At 38.7% G+C, this 23090-nt stretch overlaps 1 protein-coding gene across 1 annotated transcript in view; it reads right to left on the reverse strand.

Annotated features, from left to right (window-relative positions):
* The window catches only part of NOTCH2 (notch receptor 2), a 173289-nt gene that overhangs the window by 20021 nt on the left and 130178 nt on the right, over window positions 1–23090 (reverse strand). The window contains exons 12-22 of the mRNA XM_044672526.1: window positions 22661–22771; window positions 14481–14673; window positions 13822–13967; window positions 11513–11626; window positions 9597–9716; window positions 9121–9273; window positions 7113–7341; window positions 6212–6413; window positions 4799–4952; window positions 2184–2368; window positions 780–912 (exon numbers count right to left, since the gene is read on the reverse strand). Of these exons, the coding sequence (XP_044528461.1) occupies window positions 780–912; window positions 2184–2368; window positions 4799–4952; window positions 6212–6413; window positions 7113–7341; window positions 9121–9273; window positions 9597–9716; window positions 11513–11626; window positions 13822–13967; window positions 14481–14673; window positions 22661–22771 (1740 nt within the window). The remainder of the gene's footprint in view (window positions 1–779; window positions 913–2183; window positions 2369–4798; window positions 4953–6211; window positions 6414–7112; window positions 7342–9120; window positions 9274–9596; window positions 9717–11512; window positions 11627–13821; window positions 13968–14480; window positions 14674–22660; window positions 22772–23090) is intronic.

Below are 23090 nucleotides of genomic sequence, written 5' to 3' on the forward strand. Positions count from 1 at the left end.
CCAAATGAGGAATGGCATTTCTCCTGAAGTGTCAGTTCCCCTTATTAGAGTTCTTCAAATAAAGGCTAGATGACCACTTACTGGGCATGTTGCAGAAGGGCTTTCTGTACAGGCATAGGCTGGCCCATATGGTCCTTCCAACTCAGATTTTAGGGATTTTATTTAGGGAAATACTTTGGGAGCCATCGTACCATCTCCCTTTAGTTTTCTTGTATTACCTCATTCTTCACAAAAATCTATAAATTAGGGTATATCAACGTGTGAATATATTTTAGTTTACCCCAAAAGTCAAACCAAGAAATTTCTGAGATGATAATAATCAAAATAAACTACTTCAGGGAATTAAGTCAGGATACATGACATTCCTCTTGGCCTGTTTTCCTTTGTTACCCAAGCAAAAAAATTGCCTGTTCTCTTATGCTTCACTTAATGCATTGATCAGAACAAATATTCTTGTGCTTTGTGAAAACATGTAGATTTCAAAATACTCTCAGTGAGGAAGATCTGATCCAAGATAAAACAAACAAGTAAAAGCAGAGAGTAGATGATGCATGGAAACCAGGTCTTTCCTTAACATTCATGCCTGGGTCTAAACTTCAACCTTATGGAATTTGTAGAATTTTTTAATGTTTTCCATTCTGTTTTTAAGGGAATTTTGGACAGGTCCTCTTTCCTTAGTTCTTAAGGCATCAAAAGGGGAAGAATTCCTAAAAGTCATAGCAGAGCTCCCTAAGAGACTGCAGTTACTGTGAGGGGGAGAGATCCATTCCATATCATACCTCGAGTGCCTGGTGGGCAGGAACACTTGAAATGGTTCACCAGGTCAATGCAAGTCCCTCCATTCTGGCATGGCTGGTATTGGCATTCATCTACTTCATATTCACAGTTGACACCTTGGTATCCTGGTATACACTGTTAGCAGGGGAAAAAAAAGGTTACTCATGGGATACAGAACCATTGTTACAGATCAGAGAAATTAGGGGAGAAATGTTAAACCTTTTCTTTAATAGAGTTCTTATAAGTTCCCACTCATTCAATTTGTTAAGGCATAGTCGGAGTCTCTATTGACATTTTACTATGTCCTTGCACAATGGGTGTTCATGAAAGAATCAAAAAACCTGGGTTTTAATTTGGCTCATTTTAATCACTCAATAAGAACTTACAAAGGAAGAAGAGGCAATGGATGTAGATTTTTTTTCAAGGAATTTGATGGAAAAAGAGAGAAAAAGGAAAAAAAGAAAAAGAGGGAAGAGATATTGAATGACACCTAGCAGAGATGGTAGGACCTAGTGAATGGATTTTTTTTAAAAGGATGGGGGAAACATGGACATGTCTGCAGGAACTAAAAGACAGTAGATAGGGAGAATGACCAATGGTTGCCTACTAAGTAAGTACAAACCAAAAATGGTGGGGGTGAAGGGGTGGGAGGCAGAGATTGAGGAAGTAAGGAGGACATTTCTTAGTAAAAGTGGCTAGCAATAGGATTTCTTTAGTGACTAAGCATAGGATATTTCCAGATGGATATCCAAGAAGGTCCCAAAGGTCTATGGAATGACCCCAAAGGTAAAGATTTGGATATGGAGTGAAACTGTAATATCTTGTCTGGGATTATGTTGGCACTGCAGGTAACTTGGTAGGATGATTAGGTACCAATGGAGGAGCCTATCCAGTTCAATAAGAACTAAGCACCTAATTTATGTGGAGCATTTTGCTAGGCAGTGGGAAAAATGCAAAGTTTAGACAAGACATCATTCCTACTCTAATGAACCTTAAAGTCTAGTAACTATTAGTAATTCATGGGAAGCCAGAATAAATACAACACATTATCAATTCCTGGCCACCACAAAGAGGGCGGCTATAAATATTTTTGTACAAGTCTCTTTCCTTATTATCTCTTTGGGGTACAAACCCAACAGTGGTATGGCTGGGTCAAAGGGCAGGCAGTCATTTAAAGCCCTTTGGAGCATAGTTCCAAATTGCCCTCCAGAATGGTTGGACCAATTCGCAACTCCACCAGCAGAGTATTAGTGTCCCAATTTCATTATCAGTACTTTCTGTAAAAAACAAACTACTCTCAAATAAATTTTATCTTTATTTTACATTGATGAATTTAGTATTAAAGCAAATCTTGCACCCTTGTCAAAAAGCTGAGCAAAAGAGAGCATGGTTATTGTCTTGCCCACCTCACATCTATATCCTCCGACATAGTCTTTGCAAGTGGCTCCATGCTGGCAGGGATTGGAGGCACATTCATCCAGCTGTTCTTCACAATAGCTGCCCGTATAGCCCAGGGGGCATTGGCAATGGTGAGTGTTGCCAGCATCGATGCAAGTCCCAGAGTGTTCACAGAGGCGATTAACAGGCACTCCTATGGAAAACCAGAGTATAAGAATTGCATCATGGAAATGCATATAGCACAAGGCAAAGGCAGACTTAAAAAACAGCATATGATTCAAAACAGTCTAAAAATTCCATTTTATTAACACCTTTAGCAACTTCCTCATAGACCCATCTCATCTAACTCTGAAAACAGAAAATTATGAAAAAAGAGAAGAATTTATTCTCATTTCAAGCCAAGTAATGAACTGAATACCATCACCTTGGACATGGGGTAGCAGTGATGGCTGAAAAATCTAACAGACAATTTAGGATAAGAAAAACCTGATTTGAAAGACATGTTTTCACAGATGGGCAGATTTTTCATATACTATAAATGGTATCAGGAGAGTTAAATGACTCTATCATTATTTACATTTATATACTGCTTATACATAGTTGATGAAGTGGGTTTCATTTTAACAACCCTATTGTTGTACAAAATGGGAATATTTATTTCTATTTTGTTGGTGAGGAAATTGAAGCTCAGAGAGAATGTGAATTGTCCATGGTCATATGACTAGTAAATGCCATGGCTGAGATTTGTCTTCTGACTCCCAAGACCAAGGCTCTTTCCAGCACACTATCTAAGACATTAAAGATGGTACCAAGAAAAACATATGGAAGCTGTACATGGATCTTAAGAAGCTTAGAGGTTTCTTTAATGCTTCTTGTTTATACGATGCTATGGAAGTGTAGGAAGATCTCTTATCTGCTTCCTACAGAAGGACCAAAACAGGAAGTCCAAATCGATTTAATTTGGTAAATATTTACTAAATCCCTAAAATGTGAAGCGTACAATGCTAGGTTATTATGGTTCTAAAGATGAAAGAAGTCAGTTTCCGTTAGTAAATAGGAGAAACACAGAAATAAAAATAACTATAATTCAAATAATAAGATTATGATGCAAGAAAAGAGACATTATTTTAGATGAAAGGAATGAATAATAACCAACAGATAGTATAGAGCAGATATTCAGACTTATTCAATAACTGACTTCAACTTGATCTTTCCTAATGGTTAATTCTGTCCTGCCCTTATAAGAAACTCAAAATTTGAGTGATCACACCCAGATGCACTATATCTAAGGGCACCGAGAAAACTGAGATGTGACTGCTGTCACTGTTAGTGATACCTGAAAAACTATAGAGAGTGAACAAAGCCCTGCAGGACTAGAAAAGGGTAAATGTCCTGATTTTCAAAAAAAGGGAAGTGAATGAAGTCTAATCACTTTAGAGAAGTAAGTTTGACTTATTCATGGTAAATTATAGAATATATCATTAGAGGGATGGCTTATAAACACATGGAAAAGGTCCCAGGATCACAAATAAGCAGCATGGTTTCACCAAGAATAATTGATGTTAATGTCATCTCACTTTTTTTGGTGAGGCAAGATCACTAGATTCATAGGTGAAGGGAATGGAATGGATCCAGGTTATCAAAGATTTTTTGGGGAAAAAAACAAACAAGTAAGCAAGAGACAGTATAGTGTACCAGATTGAGAGATTCAGAAAGACCAGTCTTAGTAGAGAGTTTTCCCTCAAACAATGAAATGACAGGTCTAGTCCCTATCTGCATCTGATTTGACAAAGCATCTCATGCCATTGGCAGGGAAAAAAGGTGGAGTACTGTATGCTAGAAGATAGAAGAGTTTACTGAATTCTATATTGGCTGAATAGTTGAATCCAAGGAACAGTTTGCTTGGAAAGTCCCTAGAGCAGGGTCTCTGGGATCTGCCTTTGGACTTGGGCCACTAAGGTCTTTGTATCAATAAGAAAGATAAAATTATACACTGAATTTGCAAATGACAAAAAGCAAGGAGGAAAAGCTAATGTGTTGGATAACTTCCTTTGGTTAGACTATGTTCAGTTGTGGGCACCAGATTTTAAGGAAGAACACTGAGAATATGCAAAGAAAAGAGCCCAGCATGGTGAATAGCCTTGAGATGATGACAAGGTACAATGTTTAGCTAGGAGAAGAGAAGACTTTGCCAGGGCCAGGACAGCTATTTTTAGATGTCTGGAGAGGAATTACAATTATTCTGTCGGGCCTCAAAGGCCAGAATGAGGGATGATGGTTAAATTGGCAGACAGGTCTACCTAAGGAAGAACTTGAAAACAATTAGAGTTGCCTAAAATGGAATGGCTGTTTGTGAAGTCACAAGGTTCCCTCTCTAGACTCCTTGCCAGAGATGATGTTCAAGGGATTCTTCTATGGGAACACATGGCTCGGGAAGAACTCCTTCCCTCCTCTTCAAGCTACTCTTTTATCCTTTTGACTTGTGCCCTTATTCTTATAGTACAATTTTTCCATCTCTAGTTTCTCATCCTTCCATTCTTCCTTCCTACTCCACATGCCACACTCTTTGTACTAAAGACCTTTACTAGAATCACTGCCACCCACACCAGAAACCAGGACTCACCTCTGCGGGAAGCTGCCACCTCACAGGAGACATTGGGCACATCACAATAAGCACCTGTCCATCCCGATGGACACAAACACTGAGACTCTGCTTTTCTCTGAGTGCAGGTGCCTTTATTTTTACATGGTGACCGGCTACAGAGGTTTACAAGGGTCTGAAAGACACACACACAAATTCATACACACATAAATAAATGTCCAAGAAACTAAAAAGGAAAAGGAAGAAAGGGCAGGTACCAATATTCCACTGGAAGTAAAATGGTAGCAAGTATGGCCAGGGATTCTTTCACCTGAGCCTCATTTTGCCAGAAATTCCCACCCATTCTGTTCTGCCAGATAGGTTTCTTCCTTTCCTAACTATTGGGAGCTGTTACGGCCCTACGCAAATAGCAAAGATGCTCATCAAAATCAGGCTGTTGCATACACATTTAATATGTTAAGTGCTATTTGCCATGGGTCCTAGAAAAGGAGTCTGGATGAGGACATGGATTTCTATCTTATAGGGGGTTTTCTTACAGGGAGAAGAGAAACAAAGATGTAAAGACCTGTATTAATTTTTTTTTAACATTTCACTCAGAAATGAATTTGGTTTAAAGATTTTTTCTATATCCCTCAGTATAACTAAAGATAAACCTGCACATGATAAAACCAGAGCTTGCAACCTTTGGTTTGAACCACTTATGTTGCCTTGTCTATACATTATAATTAGTCAGTTTTATCTACAAAACTTTTAAATTTAATTCAACTTTTATAGAGATGGTGGCTTCTGTGCCTGAAACCTTTTCTACTACTTCTGGTAAAGACCACATCTTCTTACTATGCAATTTCTTAAAGACTTCTGAGAAAAGATAGTGATACAGCCTTTTTTGGTAGCCTTTTCCAGTATTTCAACCCTAACAGGAAGCTCTACTGATGGATAACCTACATTCTTACTCAATAATATTAAAGCCCATTCCCTTCAATTCAGTTGAGATGAAGAACAGCTGATCACCATGACTATAATAACCTTTTGCATTCTCTAAATATAAAGCATCTTAATTCAATCTTTAATTTATTCTCACAGCTCCCTTTTCTGGCTAAATGGATCCACAAATAGCCTCCAGACTCCTTTCCTAGTCTTCATTGAAATGTTATTGTTCCTTTTCACTTGTTTCCACTGTACAACAAAACCTAACATTTTTTGGGGGGGGATTATATGCTAAGTTTATAGGAACTGCTAACTCTTGCCATCAAGCAACTGCTCTCTTTGGAAGAGATTTTCAGAATCACTCTCCAGAAGAAGGGTTTCCATTCTGCTTTAGGAATAAAAATGACTTTAGGGTATCAAACTCAAGTGGGGGTTCTTAGAAGGGGCTGATGTGAAGGTAGGTATTAAATAAGAGTGTGTACATGTAGGAGGCGATGTTAGTTTTACCTGACAGTTTTTCCCTGTGTAGCCCAATGGGCAGTTGCAGCGATAAGTCCCCAGGCCATCAATGCAGGTGCCCTCATTCAGGCATGGGTGGGAGTTGCACTCATTGATCTCATGAAGGCAGAAAGGGCCAGTGAAACCCACCGGGCACAGACAAGAGAAGGAGTTGATGCCATCTACACACGTGCCGCCATTGAAGCAAGAACTGAGACAAACATAGAAGACAACCATCAAACTGGTAACAAGGACACCAGAGTCTACTCATGCCACTGATGGATATTCTAAAATCCACAGAGTCTAAGGGGAGTAAAGCCCTATGATATTCCCAAACTTGCGTTTCTTTTCATGTATTCCTGGATGGAAAGTCCAAAAGCCTGGGAGCCAGTATCATCTCTACCATTGATCAAGGACACTGGAAAGCTCTTGAAGAACACTTGGTTTTCCAGTCTTCTCTTCAGTATCTTTTCAGTCATTAAAATTTTTTATTTTAGTGAAATTAATACTTTTGAAAAAGACTAGAGTGAGGGCCCTGGACTTTACATTTCTGTATTATAACCACAGAATAGCTGAGGTGAAGAGCTTATTTATGCAATTCCCAATGAAAGAGTGATTTAAATGGCTTTCCATTCAAGTTAGAACAAAGGGACAAGAAGCCAAGAGGTAGATAAATAAGTAAGGACAAGAGTCAAAGGCTCATCCTGTTTCCTAATGAATTCTTATTTCCACTTTTAAGATATAAAAGGTTGTACTTATTAATTATCTAAATGCCTGAAACTTTAGTGAGAGACTTGAGAAGTGGTGGTGAAACCCAGGTGAATGTCTAATTCTCTTCCCCAGGAAATAAGATTGGTGACAACTTCTCGTCTTTCCCTTGTGTCCATAGGAAAGTCGATTCCTTCCTCACCTCTCAGTGCATTCATCAATGTTGTTCTCACAATGAGTTCCATCAAATCCAGCCTGGCATTTGCAGGTGTAACTGTTGACATAGTCGGAGCAGGTGCCTCCGTTCTTGCAGGGTTCACTCAGACACTCATTCATGTCTGTCTGACACCTATCACCGTTGAACCCCGGCAAACAAAGGCAGGAGAAGGTGTTTACTCCATCTACACAGGAAGCACCATTCTGGCAGGGATCTAAAACATTGAACACAAGTATGTGAAAACTCCCACCATGAGAAGCATCCATGGGTCACTGGCCCTTTCTTTACACCTGAAGTAGAAGCCTTATGAGTGAGCTACTTAAGGACCCAAAAGGATCAGGTGAAAATATTTCTATAAAAGAAACACCAGGCATTGGAAACTATGAGCAAAGACCAAAAGACTAGCTCAATTCTCCTGGCTTAGGAGGTCTTCCTTCTCCTGATTTTAGCTTTTATCTAGACTACATATCCAAGCTTTCCCATCTGATATGCTGATGCTTGGCTCTCCTGGAAGCTGCTGATTTTTTGTAAGCTAGGGGAAAAAAAGCATTATTAGTTCCAGCCTGGGCAAAATGATTTTCCCTGTTCCTTTCTCTCCAAGGACATGGAAGCTCTAACTGTTTCCTTCTAACTGTTGGTATGAAAACCAACATAGTCTGGTCAAAGAACTGGGCGGGGGGGGGGGGGAGATTAGTAAACAGTTTTATAAATTCATATGGACTCATCAATAAATATGGCAAGGGAAATAGATACAAAGAGGTAGAAAACAGTCATTTCTCCAAAAGGAGTTTTTTTCCAGGTGGAGGCTGGATATAGGAATCTGTCCATGTGGAGCTTGTGGACAGAGCTCCATCCACTGTGCCACTGGCTGCCTTTTATATTCATGCATAAGATTACCAACTGTTGTTTAGCTGTTTTTCAGATGTGTCTGATTCTCAGTGACCCATATGCAGTTTTCTGGGCAAAGATACTGGAGTAGTTTGCCATTTTTTTCTCCAGCTCATTTTACAGATCAGGAAACTGAGGCAAACAGGGTTAAATGGCTTGCCCAGGGTCGCAGTTTTGAACTTGGGTCTTCCTGACTCCAGGTCTATCGCTCTATCTACCTGGCTCCCTCCAACACAGGATTCAACAAGAGGCAGGCACACAGCACCTCGAAATAAAGTTATCTCCTACAGTACTTCTTCTACATACAGAGCTCTTTAAAAAAACTCTCATGATTTATAGGAAACTGTCCCAAAGGCTTCTTAATCACCTCATATCCCAAATCAATCAATAGACAAACATTTATTAAGTGCCATCAACATATCTGTCCCTTTGCTCAGACATGACAGAGGGAGGGGGGACAGAAAGGCAGGGCAGAAAGGGAAGACAACATGCATATAAGTATCTATAAAACATATATTGGGTATGACCAGATTTAATTGTTTGCCAGTTCTGGGAGGGGGAAGGAAGGAGGGAGGGAGACAATTTGGATCACATCACTTTGAAAAACTTATGTGGAAATTTGTTATTAAAATAATAAATTAATTATAAATAACATCAATTAATAGAATAATAAAATTAATGAAAGAAGAATTAAAAAGAATTTATTAACTATTAATAATTAGAAGATTGATTAATTATTAAGTAATAACTACTTAAAAGAAATAATAATAAATAGAAATAAAATAAAATAATATCCATTATAAATAACAAATAGAAACCAAATAATAAAATAAAATAATAACATTAATTATAAATGATAAATATAAATTAAGTAATACAATAAAAATAAATAAAAATGGTAAAATAAATATAATTTTAAATAAAATATTATAAATATGAAATCAATAATATATAAAATCAATAATTTTAAATAATTAAAAAATTAAAAACCATATACTAGCTTCAATAGAACAATATGAGAGAGAGGGAGAGAGAAGAGGAAAGAGATCACCTCCACGCACTGCTCTATACATTTCCCTCCCCGCTGTGGAAGTGGCACACTCACTAGCCAGGCAGTCGTCGATGTCTTCTTCACAGTCCACACCAGTGAAGCCAGGGAGACACTTGCACAGGTAGCTGCCTTCCGTGTTATGGCAGAGACCCCGGTTCATGCACGGCTTGGAGACACACTCATCAATGTCCACATTACACCGCGGCCCTGGAAACACAGAAGGGGCAAGCCTTACCAACTCTGGGCTCTCTATGCCAGCTGGGGAGCATGAAGGAAGCAAAGTCTAAGGTTCCCTCCAGGTCTGTGCACTTGGACCACTAGGGGGCCCTCGATGCACGGGTGATGGTGGACCAAGCGTCAGTTACCAGCTCCAGCTTTGGTCTTGTGTTGGGATGCTGGAGGATGCTGGAGGGCTTCAGTGGATAAGGAATTTCATTCAGCTCGAGGTTCCCACCTCTGCCTGAATTTGAGACTGACTGCTCACGGAAATTGGTTTTCTCCATGCCCATTAAGCTGGACATCCATCTCACCTTGCCAGCCAGGAGCGCACAAGCAGGTGTAACTCTCGAAATTTGGAGATTCCTGGCAAATGGCAGCATTTTCACAAGGATTGGGGTTGCAAGGGGCCAGCACCGTCTGACAATTCTTGCCTGTGGGAACCAAACCAAAGTGATCATGTGGAAATAAATAGGTCAGAAGAGCAGACAATTTGTCCTTTTGGCATCGGCGACATTTTCAGATAAGCAGGTTTTCTTAAAATATGGATGGAAACATCTGTATCCACTGACTCTATCCAAAACTGAAGGCTAGAAAAACAAAGGAGGATGCGGATGGGGGTCTCCACTTCCACCAGAAATAGTATCCACACAAATCCTCTTTTGTTGAAGAAAACTATTTGTGATACTTTATCTTGTTTTCTAGAGTTAGTCCCAGAAATTCTCCTTTTAGTGACAGAAGGTCTATAATATGGGAGAAGGCGGTGATGGGAGCATGAGAGGGGGAAAAACTTAGCAGGTATAGGAGGAAATATTTAGGGGAGAAACAATTGCTATACTTCTATGACATACCATTATTTCAGAGCTCTTTGGTTCTCATGTAAATTCAAAGGAACTAAAGCTTTCGACTTAGTTTATGGAATGCTGAGCATAAACATCTAATAAAAGATTTAGAACAAAAAGTTTCTCTCTTGGGTATTGCATTTGCCAAAATCAAGTCATAACTAACTCAGACTAAAATCTCAGCCAAATTTTACATTCCAATCAGAAGAAAAAAAATACCTTTCAGAGATTTTGACTGAAATTTCCAGTCTGATGCTGCATCAGACTGAAGGGTCAAGTTATCTAAGTTTTTGAAAAAGCAGACTGTTCCATTACTAGTCACAGAGAACCAGAGTCAATTAGAGATGAATGTGACCATATGCCAGGCACCAGAACTTTAATATGCTTGTGGTTTTGGTCAAATGTAATCCCTCTAGGATCACACACAGGATATAATTTAATGTGGATCTTATCTACAGCCACAACATAAACAAATATCTCTCTAGTATCTGAGCAATTCAGTGACAAATTGAATGTTCTCCAAATTAGCTGTAGGTGCCCCTGAGTTATATACACAGTTATGTATATTTATAGTTTCCTTTGCTGCCAATATAGACGGGTGAAGAGCAGAATAGAGACCCCAAATGTCAGACTTTTCCAACATCAAACTAAAGGACACAGCAACTAATTGCAAATAGGAGAAAAGGAAGAGCGTTATGAATGATGCTAAGTTTTCAACAAGAAACAGATACAGAGAAGAGAGGAAAAGGAGTCAGTTGAGGAGTTCTGAAGGGAGATGATAACTTTGGGTTTGCACATGAGAGTCCTTGGGAGACACTAGAAATGAGAACCACCAAGAACACTGAAATAATGAAAAGCATAAATTTGATTTTGGAAACATCTGGATACTGGATGCAAACTGTGCCATTATTTTAAACTGCTGCCTTTGCAATTCCCTGGACAAAAAGCTTCCCTGCCTCTACAGTGGGAACAATGATATAAAATAGCTACATTTAACACAGGGTGGTCCACATGCGTTCTTCCTTGCTGTAGGTCTTCAAGGGAAGGCAGGAAAACCAACTTGCTGGGAATATTTGAGAAAAAGATTCTCACTCAATAGGAATCAGACTAAGTGAAGTCCCTTCTAACTCTTTAGAGTTTGGAGTTTACAATTACAAAAGACAACAAGGGCACACGGGAGGTCCCCCCCACATCAGGAGAGGGCACAGTGTTTTCTATGGATCTCAGGATCCAGTCAATGAGACCAAAGGAGGACAATTTGAGTAGTCTTTCTTTAGTATTTGACACAAGAGATAACGTCACTGATAATGGAGTGCTATAAATGATATTATGGAACCAAGTACCTTTTCTCTTTTAACATGGACCTGCTGGTCACCCAAAGAACCCACCTGTATATGGAAGGATACAATGGCAAGTGTAGCCACTAATGTCATCGGTGCATGTGCCTTGATTAAGGCATGGATTTGAAGCACATTCGTCAATGTTGACTTGGCAATGGTAACCTAAAGATGGTAGGAAATGAGAAAAAAATGACATTTAATATAAGTTTCATCACTCAAGTAAAATTCACAGTGTTGGTAAACTAGCAGTCATCCTAGAAACTAGAAAACTCTTTCAGGTTGCTAGAAAAGAAAAGGCACTCATTAAATGTGATGAGACACCAGTACTGCCTGTGCAATTCTTTAGTGGTAAGAGAGATTAATGCTGGATGGCTCAGTGGATGGAGAGCCAGACTTGGAAATGGGAAGTTCAGGGTTCAAATCTGACCCCAGACACTTCTTCACTATGTGACCTTGAACAAGGCATTTAACCCTCATTGCCTAGCTCTTATTGCTCTTTCTGCCATTAGAATCAAAACACAGTATTGAGTCTAAGATGGAAAGTATGAATTTTTTTTTTTTTTGGTTTTTTTTTTTTTTTTTTAAAGTGAGGAGATAAGTTTTTGTTTCAGGGAGATTTGGGGTCTTAAAGGTAATGGATGGTTTTTTTTAAACCCTTGTACTTCGGTGTATTGTCTCATAGGTGGAAGATTGGTAAGGGTGGGCAATGGGGGTCAAGTGACTTGCCCACGGTCACACAGCTGGGAAGTGGCTGAGGCCAGGTTTGAACCTAGGACCTCCTGTCTCTAGGCCTGACTTTCACTCCACTGAGCTACCCAGCTGCCCCCATGAATTTTTTTTAAAAGAGAGACTAATGCTTTTCCAAATAATCCCTCAGAAATGGTCCAAGAATATCATTAAATGTAGTAAACTTGATGCACTACTGAAAACCTCAACTTCTGAATCACATGGAATTTCAGAGCTGGAAGGGATGGACCTGAGTGGCCACTTGGCCCAACTCCTACCTTCAATGATTGAAGGCATCATTAAGGTGAGCAATAAAAAAACAGGGGTTGAGAGTCAAGATAGAAGACCTCATGTGGATGCTCTGCTTAGTTACTGCTACTCAAACTATGAGCCTCAGTTTATCCATTTGGAATGGTGTTTTTGTGGGGGGAAAATCTATAAACTTTATAATCTAAAGTGCTATATAAAAATGTGAGGTGTTTCTGCCTTCATTGTGTCACAGACTTTTCTATACTAAGAACCTGTTCAGAAGTGAAGGTTATAAAAAGTAAATTTATTAAATACATAACTGAACAAAGGTTAATATATTTGATTTACACTTCCTAGCTCAGATTCATTGTATTTCCCATTGTTCTGACATCCTTTTATCTCCAAAAGTCATAATATTCACTGCTTCTCCAAAATGATGGTTCAAAATCCAACTCCAGAAATGTGAATTCCTTTCTTCCAGAAAGAAAATGAGCAGTGAAGAGATCCCTTCTAATTTTGAAGACTCTGATTAGTGGGGTTTGGAGAGGAAGGAGTATAGACTGAGGGGAAAAGTATATGCCCCACATTTTTCAGTCTAAGGTGACAAAGTTTAGGACTGTGAGCTAGAATAAAATTTTGGGGTTTCTGAGTATCTGACAAGGAAAGTCTCATTCAGCTATGTAAAAGGACTCATAAAGATGAGATACTCATAAAATAGAAATATTTGTGTTTCAGAAATGAGAAGTTCTAAAGGGATTGATTACCACATAAAACTGGGAGGATTATCCCCTAACAAGAGGATTCTTTTGCAGTTATTTTTGCCCTATTTTTCCTATTGGACTATAAATTCCTTGCTGTGTCTTACATATCTCTGTATCCTCTATACTCTCTATTACAAAGACTTGCAGAGAAGGCATTCCAAAAATAAACACTGACTAAATTAGTCAACCTGGTTTCTGAATGATTAAGGATAGTAGGTCAGTAAAATACTAGAAAGCCTTTCTCTTGGGTTTTCCAAGAGGGAAGCTGGTGGCAGAAACAGAACAATGGGGACCCAAGAGTGAGTTATAAAGAACTCTTGAATAACTACGTTCCTAGAAAGCAAAGAGGTGATTATCTGAGAACATCAGAAAGTGAACAATGATTCCATTGTAGGAGGATGGAGAGCAGGATCCCCTGCCCTTGATATGCCAATGTACTTTAAATACACTTGACCTTCACTTTGCTCTCGCTGAATTGTCCCTGCAAGCTACCAATAAACATTGTAGGTCTCAGGAGAACTAGCCAGTGAAATCTAAACCCTGTTCCTGTTCCTTCCACAAAACTGACTCCATACACCATTCCATCCCAAACCAGGCAGAAATGAGCCCTTTTGTTTTCACCTTTAAAGCCTGGCTTGCAGGAACACCTGTATCCATTCACCAGATTGTCACAGGTTCCTCCATTCTGGCAGGGGTTGGAAAGACATTCATTTTTGTCCACCTCACAATTGGTGCCAACCCAGCCTGCTTCACAGAGGCACTTGTACCTGAAAGAAAACCACACAATGTGCTTGAGAAATCCCTGCTTCTGATTGTAAGTTACAACTGGCACATAACCCTAAGCTAATGAAGAGAGGGAAAAAATAAGCTTGTCTAATCTCATGGACTACAACTATAACAACAGAATTAAAATCAAACCAAAGGGAATGGAGGCTCTCTAAAGGCACAGAAGCAAATGTTTTTCTGTTTTCTCAGTCTGGAAGACATGCCCTTTACAATGCATCCATTACAATAATGTAATTCCTATCATTCTCTCTCCCCCTCTTCCAATTTGTTTAAGATGTAAATGGTTCAAATTGTGGGATTTGGGTTGAAGATTTGTGGCTGTTGGTTTATTGTGATGGTAATAATGATGGAAAATGTTTATTTTCATATTTTTTAAAAGCTAGCCTCATTTCTGGCTTTTTGCAAACCTGCTACTTTGTGGATCCAAATAGAATTACCTAGTACTATTTCTTTCCCAGAGAAATGTGGGAGCTACACATAATAAATAAACTTACCCATTGGCAACCCCTGTACAGTTCCCATGGATGCAAGGATTGCTGAGGCATTCATTCACTTGTGAATAACAACTGGAATCATGAGGTCCTTCTGGGCAGATGCAACGGAAACCATTCACATCATTGATGCATGTTGCGCCCTTGCGGCATGGGTTTGAGGCACACTCATCAATATCAACATTGCATCTTTGTCCTAAGGTAGAGAGATCAATTCTTTTCATAAGGCATCCCCTATGCATTTCACATTAAAATGTTTAAAGAACTGGTGTTGGTAAAGGGAGAACAACTAAGGGCCAAAGGCATTGAAGAAAGGATACTCTCTGAAGAAAGGTAATGGATCAATCATAGATTTTTCAGTTGGAATGGATCACAGAGATCACATGAGGAGTGGTAGAGAAGATCTAGATCTAGTAGTAGAGAAGGAGTCAAGGAAAAAGAAGTTGGACAATTTTGTAGGCAAAGGAGAAAAAAGTCAACAGAGCAAAAGAGACTCAAGTTATGAGAAAAGAAAGAAAATTGAAAATGCAAGATTCAAGAAGATATCATGAATCTAATCTTGATAATATAAGAAGGTAGCTTCCTCCTCTATGATGGGAGAGAAGAAAGAGGCAACTTGGAGATACAGGAAGATTCTGAAGTAAAGAAAAGGAAAGTTGAGGAAGTAATACTGAATAAACTTTTTTCTTGAGCAATAAAAAAGGAGATGAGGGCATCTCTGGAGTGAAAAGGTAGAGTGAGGGATATTAACACCTGAGGAGAATGGAAAATATTTATAATAGGGGCAGAGTTGAAAGGGAGTTAATAGCCAACCAATAAAAGAATTCCCAATGAGCAAACTAACCCAGAAGAGGTCAGCTGGCATGGATTTACAGTAGACCTCATCAACATGGAATTGTTACTTTTTATAGCAATGTAGGAGAAAAGGAAGTAGAAAGCAGACTTATCCAGGGTTGTTATTGGCAAAACAGGAATGGCAAATAAGGTCCTGAGATTTATAATGATCATTAGCTGACTGAGTCTAGGGTGATGGACTAGGAGAACTAGAGAGAATCAATGGACTAAAAATTGCAATTGAGACCAGCCAATTACATAGGAATGAGTAGGCAAAATAGCAGGATAGATAAGAATTCAATTTTGGAGTTTAAGTTCTTAAAGAAGCAGCAGAGTTCTAAGTGATGATGACATCTATGGTACAAAATTATCAGAAGTCTTGAGATGGAGGTCACTGGAGATGGTATCAGAGAATGGTGAGGCAAAGGTGTGTTACAAGGATCATCAATTTGCTGTGCAAGTCACTGAGATTTACTGCAGTTGTCCAGATGCTGAATCACTCAATCAACAAACATTTGTTAAGGACCTATGTACTTAGTACTGGAGAGAGATAAAAATGAAACCATCCCTTCTCTTAAAGAGCATACTGTACATAGTCAGAGAAATGACATGCACATAGTGGAAGATGGTCAAAGAAGTGAATGTGACAAGGAAAGAAAAATTGTGGAGAAGAGGAAGAAGAGGTAAGAAAGTGGTATAAGATAAAGATAAGAAAATGGTATGAGCTGGGGGTAAGGGAGTTTTATAAAAGGTACACATTTTAATTTCAAATCTTATTTATGTAATCCTTCTCAACTGATACAATTTTTATTTAAGTCCACTTTCTTTGGTGTGAACATCTTCTAATGCAGGGGTCGGCAACATATGGCTCTCGAGCCATATCTGGCTCTTTTGAGGGCCAGATATGGCTCTTTCTGCAGGAGCTATAAAGTCAATTTTTTTCAGGCACTGTTACAGGAGAGGCACTGTGAGCACTATACAGCTCTCATGAAATTACATTTTAAAAAATGTGGCGTTTATGGCTCTCATGGCCAAAAAGGTTGCCGACCCCTGCTCTAATGATTCAGAAGGACCCTTAAAATCTCTCTGGACTATCACCCTAACAATTTTAATTTGGTAATGAGTGTGAACACCTGCATATTCCAGCATGCCAGCTGTCTGGGATTACATTAGGATATCTGGGCTGGAAAGTGGGTGAAGTGATCAACTAGGATAAATCAGAAGGTAGCTTTTGGAATACATCTTTTCTATAGTCTTGATTTCTCATTGTTAACTTTCTTCCCAAAAGCAACAAAAAGAATCCCAGTTACTTAAGGAATTACAGTGAACTGGGTTCTGGTTAATCAAGGTTTTACTGTGTATACTCAAACCAGTCTGTCAGTCAACATCTATTAAGAGTTTACAATGTATACTATGTACCAGACACCATGCTAAACTGGAGGCACATTTGTCTTTGTCCTTAAGAAGCTTACATCCTCAGGGGGAACACATCATTCAGATAACTGTGTATAATCAATCTCTCTCTCTCTCTCTCTCTCTCTCTCTCTCTCTCTCTCTCTCTCCCTTCCTATATATCCATTTATCCATCTATCTTCTTATCTATCATACATCCATTTATCTACTTATATATCCATATCTCTATCCATTCATCCATTATCTATCTCCATATCTATCATTCCTTCATTTATCTATCCATCTGTCTACCTACATATCCATCTATCTGTCCATCCATCCATTATCTGTCTCCATATCTATCATTGCTTCATTTATCTATTCATCTGTCTACCTACACATCCATCCACCCACCCATCCATCCATCCATCTATCCATCCATCCATCCATCCATCCATCCATCCATCCACCCATCCACAATGCAACTGGAAAGAACTCTCAGAAGGAAGGCACTAGCAATGTAGGAATAGGGGAGGGAAGGTCTCCTGTAGAAGGCAGGATTTAATTGAGTCTACAAGAAAACCAGGAGCTAGAAGAGAGAGGAGGGAGAGTGTTCTAGGCAGCCAATGAAAAGGCATGATCAGAAAATGAAGTGTTGTGTGAATGGAAAAGAAGGCTAGTACTGTTGGATCATAGAATATATAGAGAAGAGGAAAGTATTAGAAGAATAGGAAGAGAGGAAGAAACCAGGTTGTGAAGGGCTTTAAAATTCAAACAGAGGGGCAGCTAGGTGGTTCAGTGGATTGAGAGCCAAATCTAGAGATGGGAGGTCCTAGATTCAAATCTGGCCTCAGACATTTTCTAGCTGTGACCCTGGGCAAGTCACTTAACCCCACTTGCCTAACTCTTACCACTCTCCTGCTTTAGAATCATAATACCAATTCTAAACCAGAAAGTAAGGGTTTTAAAAAAAAGGAAGCTATGGCAGAAGTGATGAGACTTTGCACCAGTAAGAGAGATAATATGAAGGTAGATATGATAGACTTTGGAAAAAAGTTGGGTATGTGGAATTGAGAGAAATCAAAGATGACACTAAGATTGTGAGCCTCGGTGAGTGGGAGACAAACAAGGAAATTGATAAGAAGGGTAAGTTTCAAGGGGTAAGAGAAAAGAATTTATTTTGGATATATTGAATTCAAAATGTCTATGGGATGCATGGAAGTTCCAAAGATGAAAGAATTCATAGATCTTAAGGAATACCAAATTCAAATAAAAACAAACACAAAACATATTCTCTCTTTTTCCATCTTTCTCAATATCAACCTTGTATTTAGAACCAGAAATTACAATAAGCAAATACATATACATTTATTTGTATAGATATTAACTTTTAAAATATAATTTCTAAATCATTCATTAATAGTGATTTAGTATAACATGAATAAATAATACTATATTTAGCGATATGTAATATTTTATTGATGGCTACTCTTCCTTCTTCCTTCCCTTTTTCCCTTTTCTTTCCATTTTTAAGTACTATTTTCTTAGCCTCTTCCTTACACATTGAACTTAAAAGTCAGATGACCCATGTGTAAGTCCTGACTTTGCTATTTAACTAGCTCCTTGAATACTAGTAAGATAATTCACACCTTACCAGGACTCATTTCTTTTATGTAAAATGAGGTTGTCAGATTAGATGATATCCCAGCACTAGCAATATTTTACATAATTCTAATCCTGGCTGGAGGACACTAAGGACATATCTGCCACTAGCACAAAACTTATGAAACACTGCTCTGGGTCCTTAGAACTATCCCTAAGCAGCAAGCCAAAAATGGGGTTAGAGCAGTGGTTCCCAAACTTTTTTGGCCTACCACCCCCTTTCCAGAAAAAATATTACTTAGCCCCCTGGAAATTATTTTTTTTAAATTTTAATAGCAATTAATAGGAAAGATAAATGCACTTGTGGCCATCATCGCCTCCCTGGATTGCTGCAGCACCCAGCAGGGGGCGGTGGCTCCCACTTTGGGAATCACTGGGTTGGAGGAACAATTCGCTTACTCCTTAGTTCTTTGGGGGGGAAAGAACTTTTTTACTTGGTAACTGACTTCTCCCTTCCCTCATCATTGAATCATAAGAACTTTTGATGCAACTACAGTCTGCAAGGAACCTCCCTTCATACAATTTATGGAAACCTCATTTTGCTTGGGAGGAACAAGTATGGGAAGAGTGGGTATATGGATAAGAAGGGATGAGAAGGAAACAGTCATGGATGGATAGCCATGGAGAAAGGGCAAAATGCTAGAATAAGGGAATAAGAATAGCAGCAGAAATAGGACAGAAATGTCAAGGCTGAGACAATGTTTATCAGATGTGGAAACAAAATCATTGAATCTGAAAACACATTCTACTCTCTGTAAGTCATTCGACCCATTTTCTACTCCCTGCTCCAACCTTTTGTAGCCCAGGGACACTTGAATTAAATTTAGAGAGATGTTTAATAAATATTTGCTATTAATCTGGCTCACGGTTCCTGGAATTTGACTCCAGGCTACACTTTTCAAAGGCATTGTGCACAGTTTTGTATTAGGAGAGGTGCAAAGAGAATGACCCAGGCTTAGTTCTTTTGCATTAGGACCTCATATTCTCAGGAGAAGGGACCAGAAGCACTTATATTATACACTTTGTATACACTTTTTTATATTATACACTATTATACACTTTGCGGGTAGCTCCTTAATTACTGATTAAATTGTAATGAGTCTAAGAGGTATGGAGCTATATATTCATCAACTTTGAAAGGATCCAAAAAGCTGATCAATGCAATAACAGCTAGAGAATCAAACAATCCAGAGAATCAAAGAGGAAGTTTAAAAAAATTTAAAAAAATTTTAATTTTTAAAATATTTTTCCACGCTTACATATTTCATTTTCTTTCCCTTCTCTCTTTCCTCCCCACTCCCAGATCCAATAAGCACTTCCACTGTGTTATACAAATATTATCACTTATACCTATTTCCATATTATTCATTTTTGCAATAAAGCAAAAAGAGGAAGTTTTGAGAGATTTGAGAATTAAAATAAACTGAGAGACAGTGAGTAGTCCATGCCTGGATCACTGTCCCTCAGTTTATCTTAATTTTCAAATTTAGCAAAGCATGCTTCCTATCTCCTGAAAGAGATTCAAAATGCAAAAGGACACATGAAGTTTTGGACATGGCTAATGAATGAATTTGTTTTGTTCAACTCTAGATATATGTCACAAGAGTATCCTTTCCCTTTTTCCAGTTTAACTGAAGGACAATGGGAGGAAGTAGAAGAGAAAAAAAAAGTCTTAATTAACAAAAAAATAAAAAATTTAAAAAAGGAATATACATATGCATAATTTATTTTTATTTTGTTTATTTATTAATAATTTTGTTTTATGCATAATTTATTTCCCCTCTAAAACAAATTTATTAACACTTTGGCTCTCTCCTGGGATGCTGCCTCCATATTTCTGAACCAACTTTCTAGCTGTGTGACCTGGTAAAGTCACTAAACTCCATTTGCCTATTCTTTGTCTTTCTGTCTTAAGAGTTATTACTAGAACAGAAAGTAATGGTTCTTAATTTTTTTAAATTCTGTGCCACTATATAATTAGAAAGTATAGGCAGGTATGAAATACAGAATTTAATTTTCTAAAAGGCTCCCCTAAATTATACAAACTGTTATTAAAATGGCAAAAAATAGAATAAGGGAAAGAACAGCATAGCACACACTGCCAGGTGGTGGGCACACACCACAGGAGCCACTGATATTTTAAGCTTTCCAGACAAAAGCTCCTCTTAAAGACAGAGAGAGGCCCCAGAGAGAGGATCGAGGCCCATACCCTAAATCATAACATTCCACTTCCTGCCTGGTGTGAGTTTTATACCGCACCTTAAGTTTATTGTAGATCATTCCTGACCTGTTTATTCCTCTCTCCCTTTCCTCATTTGGTACAAAGTCAAAAAGAATCTTTGTATTCTGTGAGAACTTTCCAAGAAAATTAGCCAGCCCAAAACACAGGCACTTTTAACTTGAAACTTGTAATTTGGAAGAGTTTTCTATGTTAATGTTTTTCCAAAGGGACAGCTTAAATGGCTACTGGGAACAGTTACCTCTTATGAGTTGCTTCTGTCCAGTATGAATTTTTTTGTGTTTAACTCGCTATCAGTCTGAAGGAGCCCATTTCTGGGCGTGAACATCATCCCGTTGGCACGGGCCACATATAGCCCGAGGTGTTGGCATGAAAGTTTCCATCCTACCTGGCGTGTGAGTGATTTCCCCAATGAAGAGAGGTTACTGTGACCCGATATGGCCAACAGATATCCTCCCCAAGTGCCCTACAATCATATAACCTTGGTGGCCTGCCAGGCAGGAGAACGTAGGCAATGGCAAAACAGGAGAGGAAAAGAAGTGACTGGCAGGAGGGCAAAAGCATTCGTTTGGAGTTGGCTCAGATCTGCCTCCTGACCTCACGGTTTAGAAGTCTTGGAAGGAAATTTCACACAAGGGTTGCAAAGAGCTGGGTGGCAGGTCCATTATAGCGTTGTCATTTATAAAAATATTTCTTGCATTTTAAGTATTCAAGTACCTACTTGTGCAATGCCCTGTAAAGTTAAAAAATGATGCAGTGGTTCCCTACCCAGAACGTGGGGCTACACTACACGGCAGATGCCCTGGGTTAATAACTTTTGACCAGGAGGAAAATGGAAAAAAATAGGAATATTTTTTATCCATATAGGTACTCCAACTAGGTTCTCTCTACTGTGTTCTGACATGTTTAATCTTGGGCTAAGAAAGGATAGGAATATTGCTCCATTTGTCTGTAATCATTTACAAGGAGTTTACAGTCCGAAAAATGTTTGGGGGTTTCTTTCTCTGGGGTGGGAAGTTCTCAATCATGTTTGCCAAACTGAGCTGTTTTTTCCCCCAAATCCCATTCTCACCAAATCATTGTTCAAAAAGAAGTACCTGGGAACTGAGGGGTGGAGAGGAAGAAGTATTTTTGGATATTGACTGTATCTTGCTAATAGGGTTCCAATCTGGCCTCAGACATTTCCTAGCTATATAACCCTGGGCAAGTCCCTTAACCCCATTGCTCAGCCCTTACAACTCTTCTGCCTTAAAAACTATACATAGTAGTGATTCTAAGACAGAAGGTAAGGTTTTTTTAAAAATTGTTATGGCTGGGATTTAACATGTCTTCTTTGGGGAGGAAAGAGTAAAGAAAAGATAACATTATCATCAGAACTATTCTCTCTTTTTCTCTCCCTCTCTCTTTCTCTTCCTCTTTCTGTTTCTCTTCTCCCCCACACCCCCTCCTTCCTTACTTTCCCTTCCTCTCCCTGTTTCTTTTTCTTTGTTTCTCTCTTTGTTTCTCTTTCTAATCCTCTTTCTCTTCCTCTTCCTCTCTCTTTTCCTCTCCTTCCTTCCCTCTGTTTCTCTTCCTCTCTCTCTGTTTCTCTTCCTCTCTCTCTGAATCTTTTTCTCTATTTCTTCCTCTCTCTCTCTCTTCCTCTCTCTCCGTTTCTCTCTCCCTCTTTGTTTCTCTTTCTCTCTCTTCCTCTCTCTGTTTCTTTCTCTGTTTCTCTTTCTCTTCTTCTCTCTGTTTTTCTCTTTATCTCTCTTTCTCTTCCTCTCTCTCTGTTTTTCTTCCTCTCTCTGTCTCTGTCTCCCTTCTTCCCTTTCTCACTTTCATCTCCCTCCCTCCATCCAAGAAGACAGTATTATTTCTAGGTATCTAGCATTGAGCAATTCGACAAAATCCCTGAGTGATGCTTAAAACACCATACTTTATATAGTATAGGAAAGGTCTGGAAGTGATCATACTGGATCCAGTGGAAGGGAATATGAAAAGTTAAGTTCTCTATATCATACTTCTAAAGGGAATGAGCTAGAAGGAAGGCTTTTGAGAGGAAATGGAATGTTACCTGTGAATCCTGGTAAACAGACACAATTGTAGCGATTAATCCCATCTATACATAACCCATGGACACAGGGATTACTTGCACAGTCGTCAAAATTAATTTCACAATTCACTCCTGCAAAGACAAGAGCAAAATATTTCAGTAAGACATCACCCATTCTTTATTATTATGAGTCACAGACACTTGTGGGTGATGATGATGATAACAATTCATCGAAGTAGTCTAGAAATCACCCAACTCTCTTTAGGAAGAATAAAAAGCCACAGAGGGTTACCAGTCTCAGGTAGTATCTATCTAATTAAGTTTAATCTTTGGTGGCCATTATATAAAATCGGAGCAATCAGTTTTCATCTGATTCTTCACTTATGACCAGAGAAGAGATGTTTCAAAGACAAGAAAAATCAATTAGCCAGTCACATACAGAGTCCTACAG

Source organism: Gracilinanus agilis, chromosome 4 (assembly GCF_016433145.1).
Source record: "Gracilinanus agilis isolate LMUSP501 chromosome 4, AgileGrace, whole genome shotgun sequence".
Taxonomy (NCBI): Eukaryota; Metazoa; Chordata; class Mammalia; order Didelphimorphia; family Didelphidae; genus Gracilinanus; species Gracilinanus agilis.